At 37.2% G+C, this 20,384-nt stretch overlaps 1 protein-coding gene across 2 annotated transcripts in view; it reads right to left on the reverse strand.

Moving 5' to 3' along the window:
* The window catches only part of LOC107085810 (potassium/sodium hyperpolarization-activated cyclic nucleotide-gated channel 1-like), an 81,621-nt gene extending 61,585 nt beyond the window's left edge, over positions 1 to 20,036 (reverse strand). For both annotated transcript variants that reach the window (XM_015376361.1, XM_015376363.1), the window contains exons 1-2: positions 19,490 to 20,036; positions 12,658 to 13,081 (exon numbers count right to left, since the gene is read on the reverse strand). In XM_015376361.1, coding sequence (XP_015231847.1) covers positions 12,658 to 13,081; positions 19,490 to 19,845 — 780 coding nt within the window. In that variant the 5' untranslated portion in view covers positions 19,846 to 20,036. The remainder of the gene's footprint in view (positions 1 to 12,657; positions 13,082 to 19,489) is intronic.
* Positions 20,037 to 20,384: the final 348 nt, after the last annotated feature.

A 20,384-nucleotide genomic window follows, 5' to 3' on the forward strand; every position in this document is an offset into this window, starting at 1 on the left:
CTATAAGATTATTGTTAATATAGCTTGCTATAACTCAAACTGAAAAGAAGAAAATAAACTGCATTCTAGACAGAAGACTTAAACTAAAAGAGTTAACTGTACCAATTTAACAAAATAAAAATGTTCTGTTCAGTTAAAAGTCATGATCTATTCTGAACTCAAATCAATGCTCTCAAATGTCTCTCTTAAATAATGTTGGTCTATATTTGTTGACATCTCAGAGACATATACCAAGCAAAGGCTTGAACAGTATGACCACTTCATTCATTTATCAATTATACTTTATCTGTACTGTAGATGGTACTGAAAGCCTGCAGATGGAAAGCATGTCATAAAGAATGCCTTCCTGTCCTCCCGTTACAGACTGTAAAATGTTGTTTGTCAATTTGCAAGATGAGACAGGAGCACAACAAACGCACCAGGTAAGTCAGGATTGAAATACCAAATAAATATCTGAAACAAAACAGGTTTATGTCTACTATTAAGTGGTGAATAATTGATGTTCCAGTTTCCAGTATGTTTTAATTTGTATTTTCTTCAATCCAACAAAAAATGGTTCATTAGACACAAAGCCAACCATGTATTTCCAGTGTATCTCAGTCCTTAACCTGAAATCTATAAAAAACTGGTGAAGTGAACTGAGGAGAGGATTAAAGTCGACTCAAAAGTCTACAGTAGATGACTTCGAACAATTGTGCTCGAAATAGTTTTGATTTGACTTTGTTAAAGAAAGGCTAAGTGCGGTTACATAATGCACAAAGTAAAAAAAAACAGCAACAGCACAGGTAGTTTCATAAAACATCAATAGTTCTTATAATGATTCTTTCCCCCTTCATGATTTTTTTGTGTGTGATTTTTTCTTTCAATTTTCAATATCAGGTCCTGCCACTCCAATAAAAATTAACTTTCAAATTTATTACACATTTTTAAGAGGTTTCTACGACAATGGTTGGATCAATAAAATGTCTAAACAGTTTTTTTTTAAACAATAGATTTCCCTTTTCTTTCTCAGTCCTAAATATGACCTGAAACTCAGTGTGCTCTACCATATAGATAACCAATTAGCACTCCCTGCTGCAGTTAACAAGAGCAAGTAGCAACAGAAGGGGCAATTCATTTGGCATGGAAAAAAAAGATAGTCTGCGGGGAACTAGGAGAAGAAGTTGTTGTTTTAGGCTTTGGACTCTGGGATTTTTCTCCCTTTGAGCCAAGAGTGAGTTTTCCTCATTGAGCTGAGCAAGAACAGAATTCATGGGGAATTATGCTCACTGTCAAGGAGGCTTGTTTGGAGACACAGAGGACAAGAACTGACAGAATGAGAAGAGAAAAATACAATGTCCTTCATTTTTCTTTGGCTGACAAAATTGGTCTGACTAAGTCCATTTAGGTTTTGAGCATAAGTCAAATTTGTTTTCTTCATAAACATTTCCATGGCACTAAAAAAGTACTGAATGCATTTGAGGGATGTAAATTTCTCCAAATAGTTTTCATAGAGATAGTGTTGGCACTGGATCTTTTGCTAAAAGCGAGGGGCACAGTTTAGTTAAAAGAAAAATCTAATCAGCTGTAAAATTAATGTCAAAATATTTCCTGAAGTCATCTGAATAGACAAACCCCCTCCTGAAAAATGTCATCTTTGTAACAATCAAAGTACAACACATAGAAATGTGACAGTGAGCCTTTTATCTGCCCTGCAGGCTCCAGCTCCCACACACAAGACAAGAAACGTCTGCCTTGCTTCTAACATACGGTAGGCCATGCTACTTGGTACTATAATCAGTAGAATAAAGAGTACATTTACTGAATCTGTAATTTCAGGATCATCCATATCCATTTCTTTTACTGTAAACCTACATTTTTGGGTGTGAAAACTGATGTGAATGTAAGAGCAGGTGTTTTTAAAGGCGAATCCTATTTAAAGAAGAGTTTCAACACTGATATGAGGCTGAAGCAAAAATTCTATCTGGAAAACTCTTATTAGCTTCACCTGCACCACACGATGTTCAGCCAATGATCATTGGGGCAGCACCTCCTTCGAAGCCAATCATCTTTCTAGATCCCCTTCATTTAGCTGCTGGACTAGCCTCTCTCTAGCACACCAGAAAACCTTTATCCACCTCCGCCCCATCTCCTCCCTCATTGTCACATTATTCTCTGTCCCACTCAGCCTCTAGCTTATTTCAACACCAGTGTGTGGCACAGGGGTGGGGTGTGGGGTAGACTACTCTAATCCTTTACCTAGGTTCCTCAACCATGCAAATGCTCATTCACAGCATCAATGTTCTCTGCCGGGCCCAAGCGCCAAATAACTTATTTCCCTCATGTCCATTAAACTTTTCTAATTGCAGCTTTTCTCTGTGTGAATCTCCCCAGGTTGAAAAAAAAAAAAAAATAATGTAATAAAAATTCCTTTATCCCATTTTTATTTGGGAATTTTGAGTGTGACGGTGGCATACACGCAAACAGTTACACACAATTATTAGCATAAAAAAGAGAGGGAACAAACTAGTGTGATCTAAATGAGTGGATATGAATATCTGACAGTAAAATAAAAATAAATATTGGAACAGACTCCAGCCTATTTATATATCACATGACAATACGGAATGCAAAGGACATGATAGTGCAAAGGAAAAGGGGAAAGCAAGCAAAATCCAGTTACAGTTAGGATATTTCCCTTTACAACATTTAGCATTTAAGGAAGGATGATAAAACTTGTCTCAAATCTGCTTTTATTTTTGAACACAAGTACGATTTATGTTAATAAGATAATCTAGTTACAGTCCTGACTTGATCTAATTGAAGATTTTTATAAAGAAATGAAGATTAATACAAAAAAGAAAAAAAAGAAAAGAAAAATTTCTTGGCTTGGATGGATTTGGACAGCACAGATAGGATTGATGTCCCTCCTAACCCACTTCTCACTGCGCCCAGCATGCGCTAGCAAAAGGCTGGCAGAGAGATTTGCTGCAACCCCTTTGTTGCATTTATTTTATCGTGCCTGCAATGTTTCAAATCCTATAAAGAAAGTGAAAAATCACTTGGACCATTTATCTCACTTTTTTCACTAGCACAATACGGTGCATAACACTCCCCCTACCCCTGCGGTCATAACATGCTAGGTGGTTCCAGGCTTTAAGGGTTTGATAAATAACTCAGAGAATTCCAGGCAAAGCCATTAAAATAAAGGCTTCTGTTTTACTGATTAGGGAACAAAAAAAGTCTTTTTACTGATTATCTTTGCAAGAGGAGTATCAGTCACGCTAATGGTGGATCGATATTTTCCACAGAGCCAGACTGAAGAAGTTCACTTGTGCTCTCAAGCAGCTACATGCCTATTCTTATTGGCCACAGGACAGAACATAACCAGAATCCCACTCGAACACGTAGACATGCCAACAATCCTCAGCCTCTCACATCACATCAAATCACAGCACATAACAGGAAACAGTTGTAAGCAGAAAACAGCCAGTGGTTATGCTCCAACAAAAAGTGAGAGTCCTGCAATTACACATAGTTCTGCTAACCACTTCCTGCTTGTGTGTCCAACCACTAAAAACCATTTGAGAGAATGTGGTAATGAGGACAGGCTCCTTTTAATTATGCTCCTGTAAATGCCATTTGCCACTCTCTGTGATAAATTAGCTGTGTGTTTCTTCTTTATATTCACATTGGAAAGCTAAGTGGGAGACTGATTAGAAAAAAAGAGATCCTTTGCAAGTCCTTATAAAACCTTTTAGCTTGTTTTTACATAATTAACCGCAGTAGCCTGCTTTCTGATTTCAATGCAGAGTAGAAGTAAGGCATCCTATTGTACCTACTGGTTAGGAAGTAATATCTGCTTCCCGTTCTTTCTTTTCCCTCATGCTACTCTCCTTTAGTCTAACAAACAATTCAGCAGGTTATGAGTCAGCACAGCTTTCCAATTGTGTGTGCCTGGTATTGCACCTTTGTCTCTGCATGGTTCTGGGAAGCTGGCCCCTTGGCTCTGAGCACCTGGCACAGCCTTTACTAAGACAGGTGAACCAAAACCACAGGATGCAGTATCACCCAATAATCTGCTTTAACATGAAACAAGATGGTGATGAGATGCCATTGGCTTCATCGTGATCCACACACCTCCCAATCCATTACCATTCATTATCATTAGAGGGCAGCATGTCCCATTACAAGCAGATCTGGAACAGATGATGCATTAGATCAGTGTTTTTCAACCTTGGTACTTGAGGCACACTGCCCTTCATGTTTTAGATGTTTCTCTGCATCAATCCAAAAGATCGTTAAGATTGTAGTTCAGCAAAGCCTTTTTATATGCTGTCAATTGATATCGGGTGCGTTAAAGCTGGAAAGTATCTAAAACATGCAGGGCCTTGTACCTAAAGGACCAGCGTTTAAAAACACAGCATTAGATGACCGTAGTTTGCTTTTTTTCAGCCTATAAGTTTTATTTATTTAAGCACTTTTTTTATAGTTTTGTTGTTTTTTTTATAGTCTCCCAACCATCTGTATTGAGTTATTAAGCTTCTCCTATGAACGATATAAATCTCCTGAGCTCTAATAAAACAGTCTCCAGACATAATCAAATTTAACTTTACTGCAAACAGTTACCTCAACAGTATAATAAAATAATTATAGACAACATATAACAACAACACAATTTGGTGAATAAAGAAACTAATTTAGGGCAGCTGTTGACTTACTTAAGGATACACATATTACAGCAGCACCAGGAATAGGAAAAATGACTCTGCATTAGTATTTGCATGTTGACTTTTTTCTAAAGTGATCAGAGAAGAGTGAAATTTGTAAAAATCTGCTGATAAATGGAAGAAGACCTTCTCTGCTTAGTGGTCAGAATTACAAGTCAGAATTACAATTTAAAATTTACAGTTATTACAATTATTGATTTAGAAATAGAATCCAAAATATTTATGTTTTTGCATTCAGTGGATGCTTTTATCCATTATGATTTCCATTACAACTTGAGACACAACCTAGTAGACTGGAGCTAAATGACAGACATGATAATAATCTTAATACTGACAGAAATGTTTTATATCACTGCTAACCTCAATAAATCCCTTCCTTAGGATGTTTAAATAAAGGACTTAAGTGGGGTGTTTGACATTGCAGTTATTCATTTTTAATTCTCACACAGAGAAAAGCTGCAAACAGAAAAATATTATTTAATTTATTTATGCAGGCAACAAAATCACATACTTCAAACATGTTTCTCTCTAAAGAAAACCAGGCAAATGCATGGACTCTTTAACACTCTGCAATCCCTCACACCGAGCATGCATGTAGTGGCAGTGGAGAGGAAAACTACCTTTTAACAGGAAGAAACGTCCAACTGGACCAGGCTCAGTGTAAGAGGCCCTCTGCGAGGCCGACTGCAGTTAAAGAAGGTGGAAGCAGGTAAAGACATAATTGAAATAAGTTCTTTAGGCATTAAGGCCCCAGCAGAAGATTTTGATTCTGTGAATCAATATTTGCTTGGATGAGTAACCTGGCTGAATCCCAAACCTGCCCCTAAACACCAACTCTCTGTTGTGCGTTCCTGCGGTCCCTGAAAGACACTTAAATTTGTTTCGTTTTCATATTTTTACTTTAAGAATAAACTTGCAGCTGTAATTTTCCTTACGTACTTAAAAATGTACCATTAAAGGAAAACTGTAAAAAAAAATTATAAATAGATAAAAATAATATTAAACTATAGAAAAGGTACAGGTATTCATACCCTGTCTAACAGGGTGTCAAAAGCTGAGGTCTCAGACAGTTACAAAAAAGGATGGTTTGAAGTAAGAATGAAGGCCAGTGGAAGATAGTTCAGTCTTCCTTCTTCTACAAACAATGAGCTGGACAACCAGGTCAGTTTACTCACAATTTCCGCCTTTCAGATCAATTTACCAGCTGTAAATCCGGCACCTCAGGTTTGGAGGACAGATCTGTGCCGATAGGCTCTAATTAAACAGATCCCTTACTTAACGATTGGCAGTCAGCTCTAAACCTTCAGTCTAAAACAAACTACATTACTGCAAACACAAAATTTTCTTCAACACCAAGGATTTCTAAATAAAATACATAAATCTTATTATCAAGCAATGCTAAAATAAGTTCACTGTAGGTGGAAAGTACGATAAGACTTTAAAAAGGGAGCATAAAAGGAAAACTTGAAATACTTCTCTGACATTGCAGCATCCAAAAAGGAGCCTTTCAAGCATTTCCAACTATTCTTTTTACTGATTACTTTTTCCTCTAAGTGAGCCAATATTAAGATAAACCAGTCATGATAGATAATTAGATGTTTTTTTTAAATAATCAAATTCAATAGTCTTCTGTTCAATAAATGCATAACCCTCTTCAGTGTGGAAGTTGGGGGATTTATGACTGTATTCTCTGGTTAATGCATGCCATGTAGGAAGGATTTTAGCAGAAAACATATAGGCAGAATATATTTGTTTACAGAAATTAGCTGTGAAACCTTTGTAGCTTGGTTTAGTTTGATAAAAATAAACCAAAAAAAACATATGTTTTATTTTACAATAAACATTTTTGTAAATATTTCATTCTTTTTACTGATCAAAAAACGGGAAAAATATGTTTGCAATAACATTAAAGGAAAAGTCCAGTCACATTCAAAATACAAACTTCTGAAAGTACTTTAAGTATCAAATTATTACATACTTTTTAATAAACTATAAGTGTTTTTTTAATTAAGAGTAATTTCATTTGAATGTGCTTTACTGGCTTTACCATGTTTGTCAAAGAGCACTACTGCCACCTACCGCTTTGTAACGTCACAGTGAGGTATCGGCTGTTGAGCAAGTCCCAGTGCTGTATCTGGTGTTTGTCACAACGCACTTCAATCACATCAATGATAATGATGACAAATGCACAATGCTAAGCAGAGTAACAGACTCCCTCTTTAAGTTGGCAATCCAACGACAAACCCGTGGTGGGTCATGAAAGGTGAAATAACAAATTTTTTCTCACGTTTACTCGATGTATTACAACACCCAACTGTCATGAATGTATGAATTGTCATTTTAACTATAGCTCTTGCAAATTTCAATGGTGTAGTCCTCTCGAAATCTTAAATAATTGTTGTTGATTGCAGGGATGTCTAGTGGTTCCCATTGATTTTTCTTGTAAAGCGGGGAGAATGGCGCAAGGCTTACCGCACCGTCACTGCTGGAAGATGTCAAGAGTGAGCTATCAAGTCCATTCCTGGACTTAGTGATTGCGTCAAAAAATGTTATTAATTATTATTTTAATTATTTGTTTTACTGATTAACGCTGAACTAATTAAAATACTGCAACATATTAGTGTTAGGTATAAATAATGACCCATTGGTTATTTCTTGATGACCTGACTTTTCCTGTAACAATTTCTGTTTCATTTGTTTCAGTCGTAGATTTTGTAGCAAGTGACCTCAAAAGCTCAATCACTCAATCAGAACATCTTCTACATAATATTTCTGATCTATTATGATTTAAGGATTCCATGTGTTATCCAGCAGTGCAGCATCAGTTATTCACAGCCTGAGGTCTCAGAGAGGTTAGAGCCACCCCTGAGGGTTGCTGTGTTTCCACAAGCCCAACCTGAGCCCTCCAGCTTGAGCCGGAATCTGGCAGGAGGCCTGGTGGCCGTGATGAGCCAGATGTGGCACTGGGAGCTCTGGGGATTTTCTACATGCAGTTTACAACTGTTATCCTTTAATTATGTGATTGCATCTTTTATTAAATAAAAAGAGCAAAACCAGCACAGAAGTAACAAGTTAAATAACCTATTCTTATTAATCTTTTTGAACAAATGTCAAAATTACGATGGTCATGTATAAACAACATTGTAATTTTGACACGATTAGGCCTGAGTATGATGACTCTAAGGTCATTTGGATAATTAGCTCTATGTCTGCAAGGGCATGAAATAATAAGTGAAACATACGGACAGAAGAACAGAAAAACACAAGAGCAGAGGGCAAAGACGTCCTTGAAACATCCCCAAAACGATGGTGAATTTTGCAGATAAAACAAAGAAAATGCCACCACTAGTCATTGTCATCATTAAAGAGAATTAATTAAACTCTCAGACATTACATATGAGTTGCTGGCAAGCTCACCCAGTAAGAAATCAAGGTGATCTGTCACTACCGGAATAAACTACAAGCTCTGCACCATGAAACACGCAGAATAAATGTCTTGGTTTCTCCGTCTCTATGTTGGAGAAATGAGGACAAAACAAGGGACATTAATCTAGAGCAAGTTAATAAAATGTAAATGATTTTAGAGCAAATAAGCTGGCCAACAGCAGCAAAAACTCTTGTTTAACCTTTAAAAATTAAATTTAAAAAAACACAGTTATTTTTTTTTTTTTTTTTTAAGCAAAGTAACTGATTTAATTATTCACTACATTAATAGATGTCCTTCATGGTGTTCTCAAATAGACGACATGACCTAAAATGTCCTTGCTTATTAAAACTAGTATTCTAACAATTTAATGCTATACGGTACTTTAACAATCTTTCATGGTAAATATTGTATTCTCCATATGATGTAGAGAAATATTTAGTGATATCAACAGTTATGCTTGAAAGTTTACATAATCTCCCATTAAATGAAATTATAAATTCACTCTAGGAATTAAAATAACACAAAACTATAATAAATTTAATCCATTTAAATTTATTTTACTGGCAGCTTTGGCAGTTTTGTTTTCTGTTCTTTATAGAAGATTATGTAAACTGTATGTTGGTTTGAAGTTATAGTTTAATTAAAAATTTCAAAATGGAAATAGAGCTAGCTCTGAGTGGTAAAGAGTTCCCTATCCTGTGAAAGAAAAGGGGAATGTGAACACAGCTGCTTTAGTTAAAGTACCTTAAGTATTCCCTCAAGTACAACATTAATGCAGAATAGCTTGTTTTAGACCTCAGTACTGAGAATACTATTGATTATCACCAAGAGTTCATCAGTTTCAGGGGATGGAGCTTCTTAATTATATACAGTAATTACTACTACAGAATGTTAATGCTTTAAAGGAGTTCTGCAACAACCAGGCTTTAAATGAGAGTTTTCTCATGACCACATTCACTGATTTAACCTGCAGTTAAAATTCACTTTCACTTATTATAGGCATGAAAGTCCTGTTAGTTTTGGCATTTTTCTTTTCAATGTGGCATGACCTTAAAAAAAAGTTGCTTCGATGATTTTCAGAAACAAATATCAAGCAAAAAAATATTGTAATCTACACACAGTCAAATTATGTAAAAATATTCCAATATTTTGACAGTCACTCATTTAAGGATACATTTCTCTTTAACAAAGCAAAATCTTGATCTCATTCTTTATGTAGACATGGTAGTGGTATAGTTTGTAAAGTGTTCAGAGCCCTGACATGAACCTGACTTTAAATATCACCATATTTACTAAGTCACAAACAAAAATGGGTACCTTTATGCAGCCATAGGTGGATCTGTAGGCCACTTGGGGTTTAGTCTTTTGCCCAAGAGCACATCAAAGTCCATAAACTTTCATGAGCAAGCCAACTGTTTCTATTGAGCCGCAGTTTGTTTTATCCAAGTGTTTTTTTTTTTCCAGAACCAGAAGCAATTTCTCAAGATATTTCAGGGCTAATATTCCTGTGGGAAAATGAAGCTCTGATTTATTTCCAATTCTCAACCAGTTGGGATAAAAATTGTCATGCTTTAAACTTATTAAATCAGAACCTACAAAGATTCAAGCCTATTGTAAGATGGAATAATTTGGAGATTCATGGTTTAACATTGCCATGGTCTTAGAGTGTAAGGTAAACAAAAACAAAAATCCAAAATACTTTAAACTGTAGACATGTTACATGACAAAACATTGAATATTTTTTCGATTTTCAAGAAATACTTGAAGTGTATTGAAATATATGGTCTGCTATTGTTTTGAAAAAAGACTCCAGTAATAATGCAGTAAAAAAAAAACAAAAAAAACTGCTGATGCCCGTTTGAATCCAATCTGCCTTATTCACCTCCTCACAAGAAGATGAGAAAAGGAACTCCTTTAGTGTACAGTTCACTGGCTTCTGAGCAGCCAGTGCCTATTTAAATTGTCCTGTTTGAAGGGTACGCCATATTTACTGCTCGGCATGACCTTTATGCTGTACACTATAATTTCCCAAAGCTCTCCACATTGTGATAATTATGTGCGAGTAAACAAATGCTTGAATGGCTGATCAAACACAGAGAGACCCATGAATAAAAAAAAGCAGCAACCAGCAGCAGAAATAACAAGCAAGGTAGAGTCTAAATGTGCACTGGTGATTTAATTTTCCAATCAGGTAGATGGATTCATGCGTGTAACATTCAACAAACTACCCAGCTTTTCTTAAATATTTTTTTTCCCAAATAGGTCATAGTCAATAGGAAGTATCCACTCAGCTTTTTTTATTTAAAACCCTACATGTACCTGTTTTGACACAAGCAAGTTTAACAAAACAAAGAGGCAGATTTACTGCCTTCAACACACCTGCAGCTGACTACAAACCTATTCTTAACACACATGGCCCCCATCCTTTGGTTCAAGTAAAAATAAGCTTTCTCTCAGTAGGTAAAAATGAAAACATAATTGCATGAATACAGACAACATATTAATCTGGTTTTATTGTCTCTACAGTACAGTATTGACTGGTGAGGAAAAATCTCAGGGAGCTTGAACAAAAAAAAAAAAAATAAATGATATATGGCCAACTCTGACTGTCCAGCCTATGGTGATGATTAAACAACACCCTTCGTTTCTCCGCAGATGGAGGAGAGAGATGTGACAAAGTGAAGAAGGGGGCGGCCAACACACCACGACAGAAGACGGAATGATGGATGAAGATAGAGGATGGAGGATGACTTATTGTGGAAACTGACTGCCTGAATAACTAAGTCTATAGCTGAACTGATGTAATGACGGTACGCTGCTTGAAGCCCATTACGATGGCAGAGACTGGATTTGTCCCTCCATTAGTGCTCTAATCCTGATGCAGACACCTGACATGTTAAAACAGGTTGGACCTTTTCCGACTCACATCTCCTGTGGATAACTGTCATGAATAGGGATCTAAGAAAGACTGCAGATTATTCAGTGACACAAACTCTGTATTCTTAAATGAACTCTCTGACATCTCGAATGGAAAATTTGCTAAAAAGACATGACAACACACCTAGATGAGGGAAACAAATTAAAGAAGAGAGACAACTGGAGAGGAAGTGGAATGACGTGAATGAGAAGAACAGAGAGAAAAGCAAGGCTGTGAGCTCTTCTTCTTTAACCAGGCGTTATGACGTGGCCCTCTATGCTGCACTGAAGGCTGCATGCTCACTGCAGATTTTCATTAACCTTGCTGCACCAAATATTTGTGCTCCATACTGTCTCTTTCAAAGAGCACTTACATTATAGATAGCAGACATAAAAAGAGATTAAACTGAAAAGGAAATACAGTGATTGGTGAAATATCTGTGAGCATAAAATATTTTTTTGTTTATTTGCTGCGTTTTTTTTTTTTTTAGCAAAACTGAAGTTGATATATGCATATGTTTCCAGTTTTACCTACCCCTGTTAGTTTTATGTGATCAGATCTTAAAAAAGAATAAAAGCATTCTTAGAAAAATAGCATTAAAAGAAATTAAAGGAACATATCAAGACATGGCCTATAGGCAAAATAAGGCAGCTTCCTTTGTATACCACATTTCAGTAGCAAGACATGGTGCACATAAATACACTTGACAGGATGGCCAAGGTAGTAGTGTTTAGAGAAGCTTCAAAGAGGCCCTAAGGTAAATATGGAAGATTTGCAGAGACCCATAGCTCCATGGGACGATCTATTGTCAGGACTCAGGACAGTTATTGATCATGCATTCGAAACGCTGCTTTATGTGGGGGCGTTTAAGGACCCATTGGTAAAAAGAAAATGTAAATCATTTGGGCACTTTCACAAAAGCCATACTGAAAAAACTAAGTTTTTGCCACTATTTGCAAAACCTTAAATTTGGGGAAAGGAACTGAGCTATGAAACCATCCCTGTAGTTCATCATGATAGTGGCAGCCTTATGCTGACAGGAGAGCATCTGTTTAGAAGTCAATGCAACGCTTCAAAGTATTTCTTTTTTTCTGGACATGCATCCTAAAAAGAGGCTTTGATTAGACAACTCTCACACACAACATTGCAGCTCTAGAACGGCTTCCTGTCTTACTTTCATATATGATTTTCTCTTAAAGTGCACACCTTCATATCATGGAGAATTTATAATAGATAAAACCAACTTCACCAGAAAAAAATCAGGCTTACACAGCAACTAGATGGAACTTAACAAGACAATCTTGACAATTTCTGAAGACATTTCTGGAGTCCACTGTAAAAGTAAGACCATGCATTACATAGGGCAATGGCAGGAAACCCATCAGTGTAAACATTTCTGTATATTGAAATGATAAAAAGCAGGAGATAATGTTGCTTTTTATTATATTGAATTTGTTATGTATGTAAAAAAACAAAAGTGCTTCCATGCTGTTAATTCTACCATGGCAGCATTAAGATCTTAAATATATACAAGGGACTTTAGATAAATAACTTCCTGATTTTTTTGTGTAAAATCTATAGGCTTTGAACAGCCATATACACACCTCCTCCCACTGATGTATGTATCTGATGAGCCGGGACAATCTCAACAGACGCAGGAGACTGAGGATCTTGGTGAAGCGGACGATTCGTAGGGCACGTGCAGTTTTATACACCTCTGAGTCAAAGCCTTTTTCCACTATTAAAAAGATATAATCCACCGGGATGGAGGAGAGGAAGTCCACCACAAACCAGCTCTTCAGGTAATTCATTTTGATGACCTTGGGGTCGAGGATGATCTCAGAGCTCTCCTCATTCACGATCCCTGTTCTGAAGTTCATGACCAGGTCCACCAAGAAGATGGTGTCCGAAGCCACATTAAAGACCAGCCAGGTGGTGGTGGTCTGCTCTGAGAAGAAGGTTATTCCCACAGGAATGATGATTAGATTCCCCATCATCATGATGAGCATTATCAAGTCCCAGTAGAACCTGTAAGAGCAATACATGCATATTAGTAAATGTAACTCGTTAAGATCTAGAAAACAATAAAATAGAAAGGTTTTGCTGCATTTGATATGGTTTTTTATGTTTTGTGGGTTTTTTTATGGAATTTTCTTAATTCTGGATGAATTATAAGTTGAACATTTAAGTCTGTCCTTTATTCTTCTATGTAAACTCACAAAAAGCTTAAGAATGTGCATCAGAGTCATCACTAAATCTAAACTCAAAGTTAACAATGAATCAAGGACAGTGTTATCAACTGCTGCCATTTATTATCCCTTCTCAGAAATCTTTGGACTGAGACCTTCTCATACTTCACAGTCCAGTTAATGTCCCTGCGCTCTGCCTGGCCGTGCGAAGAAAAAAAAAATGTAAAAGGAAAAAGGCAGGAGTGATTCATCAGTTCCCATGCTCTGTTCACCAAGTGTCCCAGACCCCAGCAAAGGCTGAGTGACTACAAAATGAGAATAAATGCTTCCAGGAATCCTATCTCCTTCTAAAAACTCTCCACCGACACCACCCTCATTGCGTCTTTCCCTGCCTCACTACCAGCCCGCTGACGTTACCAAAGGTGGAAATGGACTTACCGGCTGCTTGGCAGGCAGCCTGTCAGACGGGAGGACCGGCTACGCAGTAATGGATCTATGTGAATAAATTAAACCAAGGCCTTGGCTTTATAAATATCCACAGATCATGTGTCCGATAATTGTCTTCACTTTGACTGAGAAGCGGTCTTTGAGGTGGCTGATAAAAAAACCACTGGAAGTATTTTTACACCAGCAGCAGATTTCAAGCTCTGGTGAGGATGTTTAAGGACATTGTATGATGCCATTGGTATTTTAAGCTTAAAGATTCCCTTAGGAATGCATTATTTTAAGATGTGAATGCTATTATAACAATGACAACCTTTAATTGAATATTTTAGGCCTTAGAAATAGAAAGAGGAATTTTTGTTAATCTAACATTTGAGTTCAACCACTGAAATACACCATTACAGGAACGTTATTCATACTCCTTCCTATTTATGTCATGTTGATGACACAATAATGATCAAAATTTATCATATACACCAGTGCAGTGTTCATTTTAACCAAGGACAATCTCAACACTGTGACATGCATGTTTTTGCTGCAATTACAACAGCAAGTATTTTAGGCTCTGTCACAACCATGGATTATAATATATATATAATCCATATCCTAAATGTCCTATATAATCTGTATATAGTTTTCATATTTATTTATTTTTAGCATCTTACAATTATTCCCTGTTTATATATACCATTTATAGTCAAGACATATATAATCTCTGTACACATGTAAATAAATATTTATATCCTGTATAGCACTTATATGTAGATGCAAACTACATTTCATTGCTTTATACTTGTGACAGTAATGAGAATAAAGTTGAATTCTATTCTCTTCTAATCAGCTTTGACATCTAAAATTTGCTAAATATTTTCTTTTTTTAAATTAGCAAAACATTGTCAGACTAAAAGGAATGCATTTGTGTTAGTATCTTTCTGTCTTGTTGCAGATTTTTATCTGGAGCTAAAGCTAGATGTTCACTGGGCCATTCCAACACATGACATTGCTTTGATCTAACCCTTCCAATAAGGTTCTGGTTGTATGTTTATCATTCCTGTCTTGCTGGAAAGTTTGGCTGTCATTTACAGGAACCATCTTCCTATGAACTCTCTACAGCTGTTTGTTGTGTTTTTTGTATTGCTGGTTAGTGACAGTACCTTCTTCTCCCCCATTTTCCATCAGTTATCCACTGTGGTCAGATTTATGGGGTGCACAACTAACAAACCCTGAGTACTGTAACATGTCATGCTTTTCAGATGCTGGTAAAAATATGTTTAAAACTATATTGCTTTCACTTTAAAAACCTTCCCAATTCTGTGAGGTTGCATTGTCACAGAATATTAAAAGCTGCAGTAAAATTATATGCTATGATTCATCTTTTAGGTGTCAAGGGACACCAAGAATGTGAACATTTATATGGTGGCGGTGATACGGAGGTGTGGAGGGGTCAAAAGTGGAGACTGAAATAAAACGAGTAAAGAGAAGATGGAATGTAAGCTTGCTGTTAAAGCAGTAAGTCTCACTAAAGCAAAATCAGAATATTCAAAAGGTTAGGCTTCAAGTTATCGAAATCTTGGATGTTTTTCATTTATATTATCATAAAAAATGTTGGCCCCATCTTTATATACCTTTATCACTATCATGACTTGTTGTGACTAACAATCATACTGTGCATAACCTTTATTAAACCCACTGAAAATAACAGAAGTTAGACACTTTACAAAGTTTTAATCTGAACTCAAAGATTCTATGTGATATTTATATAATCTAAGAAGGTGGTGTTTGCTGTTATCAGAATAAGTCACAAGACTCCAACAAGAACAGCAGTTCTACAACCGTATTAATGTTCTCAGTTATCCTTGGACTAAGCTCTCGGATTAATGCTTCAGTTCCCAGGGTTTACCCAGCCCCAGTTAAACCAGTAGCAGTGCACAGTTGAAACTGTACCTTCTGGCTTTGCATTCAGACTCTAACTCAGCACCTGCTTCAGATTTAATGTGTCAAGCAATGGACAGAGTGCATTATTCAAGAAGTACTCTCCTGTACTTCTGTTCAGCTTTGCAGTCAGTCACCTCCAGATGAGCTGCACACTCTTCTTCCATGCTTCACACTGCACCTCACCCCACACACCCAAACAAGTCAGCCGTCATTGATTAACATGAGACAGAAGCAAGACACACTTGACTCTGCATTAGGAACGCAGAGACTGCAAATCCCTTGTGCACCAGTTCAATATATAATTTTAAGAAAAAATAAATACACAGACCAACAAAAAAAATAGGGCAAACTGTCCATGCACATACCAGAGCTTAAAGTTTTAAAAGGCATGAACCTTGAACTAAAATTCCCAGGAAGAGGGATTCAGCAGTGGAACTAATCCTGCTTTAAATCAAGCCAGTACTTTTTTTTTTCTTGTAGATTTCCTCTTTACAACAAGCGATCCATCATAATCAGTGCCAGGCCAATCCTGCCAAGCAACAGAGGGAACCCCACATGATCTTAGTCAGCACAGGCTGGTCCAATCCTGTCTGCACTATAACAGGTAAAGCACGTATTGAAAGGTCACCAAGTAATGATGTGTGCAGCGAGTTACGTACAATCTTTGACTCAATTAAAGTGGGGCCAAAGCAATTTATGGATGGAATTGCAATATATATGTACAGCCAAGCCTTAATCATTGTTGATTGAATTATGTGTACTGGCTTCCCTATACTATTACATTTTTATCATTTAAAATATTTGGACACTCTCATTGTACAATGTCATGTGCTACACTTCTAATGTTTTAACTGAAAGAAGGATTAGTTTGTTTTTACAAACGCAGCAATGCCATTTATTAAGTTGAGATGCACCAATAGAACTATCAGATACTGCAATCTGGTAATATGTTCTTAAAATTTTTTCCATAGAGACTTTCATTGGTGATTTAGATTTTTCATTTTTTCATTTATTTAGTTAAAACTATGAATGGTTTTGTATAAAAGCTCTTATTTTGGTGTATGAATGGTACAAAATAAAAGCTGACACAATTGTTTGTAAATTAAAAACATTTATATGAGCTTTCATGACTCATTTTGGTTTTACAAAGTGATATTTTAGATAAAGTGAGGAATAAATACATTGATGCATAAATGAGAAAAACCTGCAGTTTCTTTTTTTTTTCATTCAAAGCGACAGCTTCCATACAAAACTACATTGCACCTTTTTCTTTCTTTCTTTTTTTTTTTTGTAGACTATTTACAAGAGATAAAACGATGGGACAAGAAAATAGAAGCCCCTATATAGGAAAAGCTTGATGAGTGCATCACTAATTTTCAAAATGGCATATTAGCAGTCTTCCCTTCAAAGTAGACTGTGGCAGAGCCCATCAAAACATAACAGGTCCATGTAGAAAGACATGAAGCCTCTCTAAAATAATCCATGAATAATAGATATTACTAACCTGATATTAATCTTTGAGCAGGTCATGTGCACAAAGAATATGTTGCATATTGAGTTTCAAACACTCCCACAAAGTAACATACCACCAATAGTGGTGTCACCCTGTGATGTTTTATGCAATACTCTTTTTATATTTGGATGTAAAACACTGCACTGACTAATTAACAAAAGCTATTGTAGATATCTGGAGTACGGTCTACCAATGTTAGGACGGGGAAGCATTATTGTAGGTTTACATTGACTAAAGGGAGAAAATTAATTCTGTCGAATTACTATTTGGAAAATGTCACGGGTACCTGAGCCCAACCTTCCAAAGCTCTGGTAACAGGAACATTTTGCAATACTATGACAGAAAGTAGGAGGAGATGAGTCTGGTCGTTTTGCTGCGACTTTTCCTCTGTTTTTATTCACTGAAATCTGCTTTAACACACTGCTCATACAAAGCAAATACTATCTTAAGGATGTATGGATTACTTCTCTTTGTTCGTGCCATAACATTTGGACATCTTTAGATGGGTCAGTCTTCTTATGTAATTGTTTATATTTTCTACTAAGCTCATTTACTGCTGTGCGTTGTTAATCCTTGCCCTCCATCGTTGCACATCTGTATGTCCATAACGGCATCTGCATATGGTTGTGTCTGTACCTTTAAACATACTTTACTGTTAGCGGATAATACAGTAATACTCTACATAGTTAATAGTTATTTTTATAGTGAAAGACGTAAACATTCTATTGTATTACTGGTAGTGATGATTGGTCACTATTAATGTTAGTGAATACTTTTCTACAGCAATAAATTTTTTAAAGAGAGGCACATTGAAGTTTCTTCTAAACATTGGAAAAGTGCAAGAACAGCGCTTCAACCAGTTGATCAGTTCAAGAAATTATTGGGGAAAGGGCACATTACATTATTCCTCTCTCTAAAAAGACAGCATATAAAAGAAAGGAAGTTACTCTGACAATTTATATGGCATCTCATTAAAAGTATGATGGAACATATTTTTCCTGCTCCGTTCTATGCAAAATTTTAACAAAATGAAAAGTAGAAGAAATATATGGTTCCTCGTATTTAACCTGAGAACAAGTGGACTGTACATCATTAGCAGCGCACCCAGTGTGCTGCACTCACAGTTCTTTACCACTGGTTCAGGACCACGGACAGCTCCGTTATGGAGGCAAAGGGAGGGAGCAACTGGGCTCAGTGTTTCCCTGCCAAAAGGCCACTGGTGCAAAGATTGGACCAGATGAGACGCTTAATTGGTCAAGAATTGAACTGTAAATATGTAAACATGCAGCATGTGTGTAACTGGTATTTCACGAGCATGGTCTAGTTGGTGCTGGAAAGGTATTTTATGTGAATTAATATATGTAAATAAGGCAATCATACAAATATAAATAATACTGCCACTTATGGAAGGAGTTATAACCTCCTTTAACCGCAGTCTATAGTTCTTCTGAAGAATAATTGGGGGAACATATCAAACTCAGCATCTTTAAATGATTATAGCTCAGTTACTATTTGTGTTGTTGTGAAATTGTGAAGATGGCTTTAGACTAGAATCTAAATAGTAGAATAAAACTATTTATTTATGTAAATAAAACTAGAATAAGAAATAAAAAAAATAAAAGTTAGTTGAGAGGAAAGAAAAACATCGTCCTGGTTATCTGTTTTAGATTGTGAAAGAAATAAAATTTTCGGGGTTCACTAGGTGGAAGATAACCCAGAACAGCCTGCTAGAGTTTGCACATATGTTCTGCCCTCGTATGCAGAAAGATGTTTGAAATTCCGATGGCAGCAACTCAGATATAACCTTACATCACCGCTTTAGTTTTCCTAAATTTATTCAACATGGCAGTTTTTGCTTCTTTTCGTCCTCCCTGCCTGATTTTACCGCATTTTGTGCATTCTTCCTGCACGCAGGCCCCTCGCTTCACCGCCGCCTACAATGAAATGTTTACTACCGTGATGCTGCAGAGGTTTTTGTCACGTTGTTCCCAGGTGAAGTCGCTCCTTCAGATAGCGGACTATGTCACCCAGTTTGCATGAAACAGGCAGAAAATCTGAACTGTGAGAGTGTTTGCAAACCCTGACATTCAGCATTCTACCCCCAAGGACACTCCATCAAAATATGCATTTCGCCTTAATCTTAATCATGATCTTTTTTTTAATGTGTCGCAATGAAAAAGCCTTGGAGCAGAAGAGCTTCTCCGCCTGCAGAAACCGGATTGCTTACATGCAGAGGTAGATTAGTGGATGCGCTCAGGGGCCAGGCTGTATGAGGCTATATCTCTCAGACCCTTTGGGTGACGGAGGGGATGCAATCAGAGGGAGGGGTGAGCAGGTGTCTATTACAGTCCTTACCTAAAATCGCTATACGGATGAATGATCCAGTATCCGGCCGTCTGGACCCTCTCCTGCTCTTTCTCCACGGCTTTCTGACTGCCGAACATACGCAAGGAGAACTTATTGACTCCGGGCTGCATCATCGCCCCGAATTGCCTCTGCATAAAACCATGCTGCCTGGACGCCCCGTCCAGATCATCAAAGCCCACCATGGCCTCTTCCCTCTCCCCCTTGAAGCCCACGGAGTTGCCATGGTCCTTTGTATTCTGGCTCCCCGTGTTATTTTTCTGTATCGAGTCTTGTCTCTGAAAAACATTATTCCCATCCGCCTTCTCCTCCTTGTTACTGGAGAACGAATTGGATTTGTCTTCCATGGTGCGACGAGTTTGCCCGTTGTTCTCTGTTGACAGAGCTCTCCGCCGCCTGCTCGCGAGAGAGGACCCGCCGTGGGCTCTGCTGGTTCTTCTCGGTGTCCTTCAAACTGTTCGGCTTCTCTGGTCTTCAGATGCGAGTGCTGCAAACTGAGACGGAGCGCACGGGAGCCCGGTGGATCAGGTTTCTAGGGTTACCGCCATCTACCGACGGCCCCGGCTCCTGCCGTGCAGCGCCTGTGCTTCATCCCTCTCTCCGTACGGCACTGCGGTTTAACTGGCACATGTTCCTGCACCTTATTTACATAATGATAATATGGCCCGTGAGATCCCTATGTCATCCTCTCTGAACATCTGTCAACATTTCTTTTTCGTTAATATCTTTTCTGTTTTTGATGAGCTTTCAGACTTTTTTTTATTTATTATTCTTTTCCAATAAAGCATCTATGTAAACTACCATAACGACTTAAATATGCAAAATAAGGGTGACCAATTCACAGTTTTCAACTTGGTCACAGGGGTAAAAACAAATATCTTTCCAC

The sequence above is a fragment of the Cyprinodon variegatus genome, unplaced genomic scaffold (assembly GCF_000732505.1).
Source record: "Cyprinodon variegatus isolate N-32 unplaced genomic scaffold, C_variegatus-1.0 Scaffold134, whole genome shotgun sequence".
NCBI lineage: Eukaryota > Metazoa > Chordata > Actinopteri > Cyprinodontiformes > Cyprinodontidae > Cyprinodon > Cyprinodon variegatus.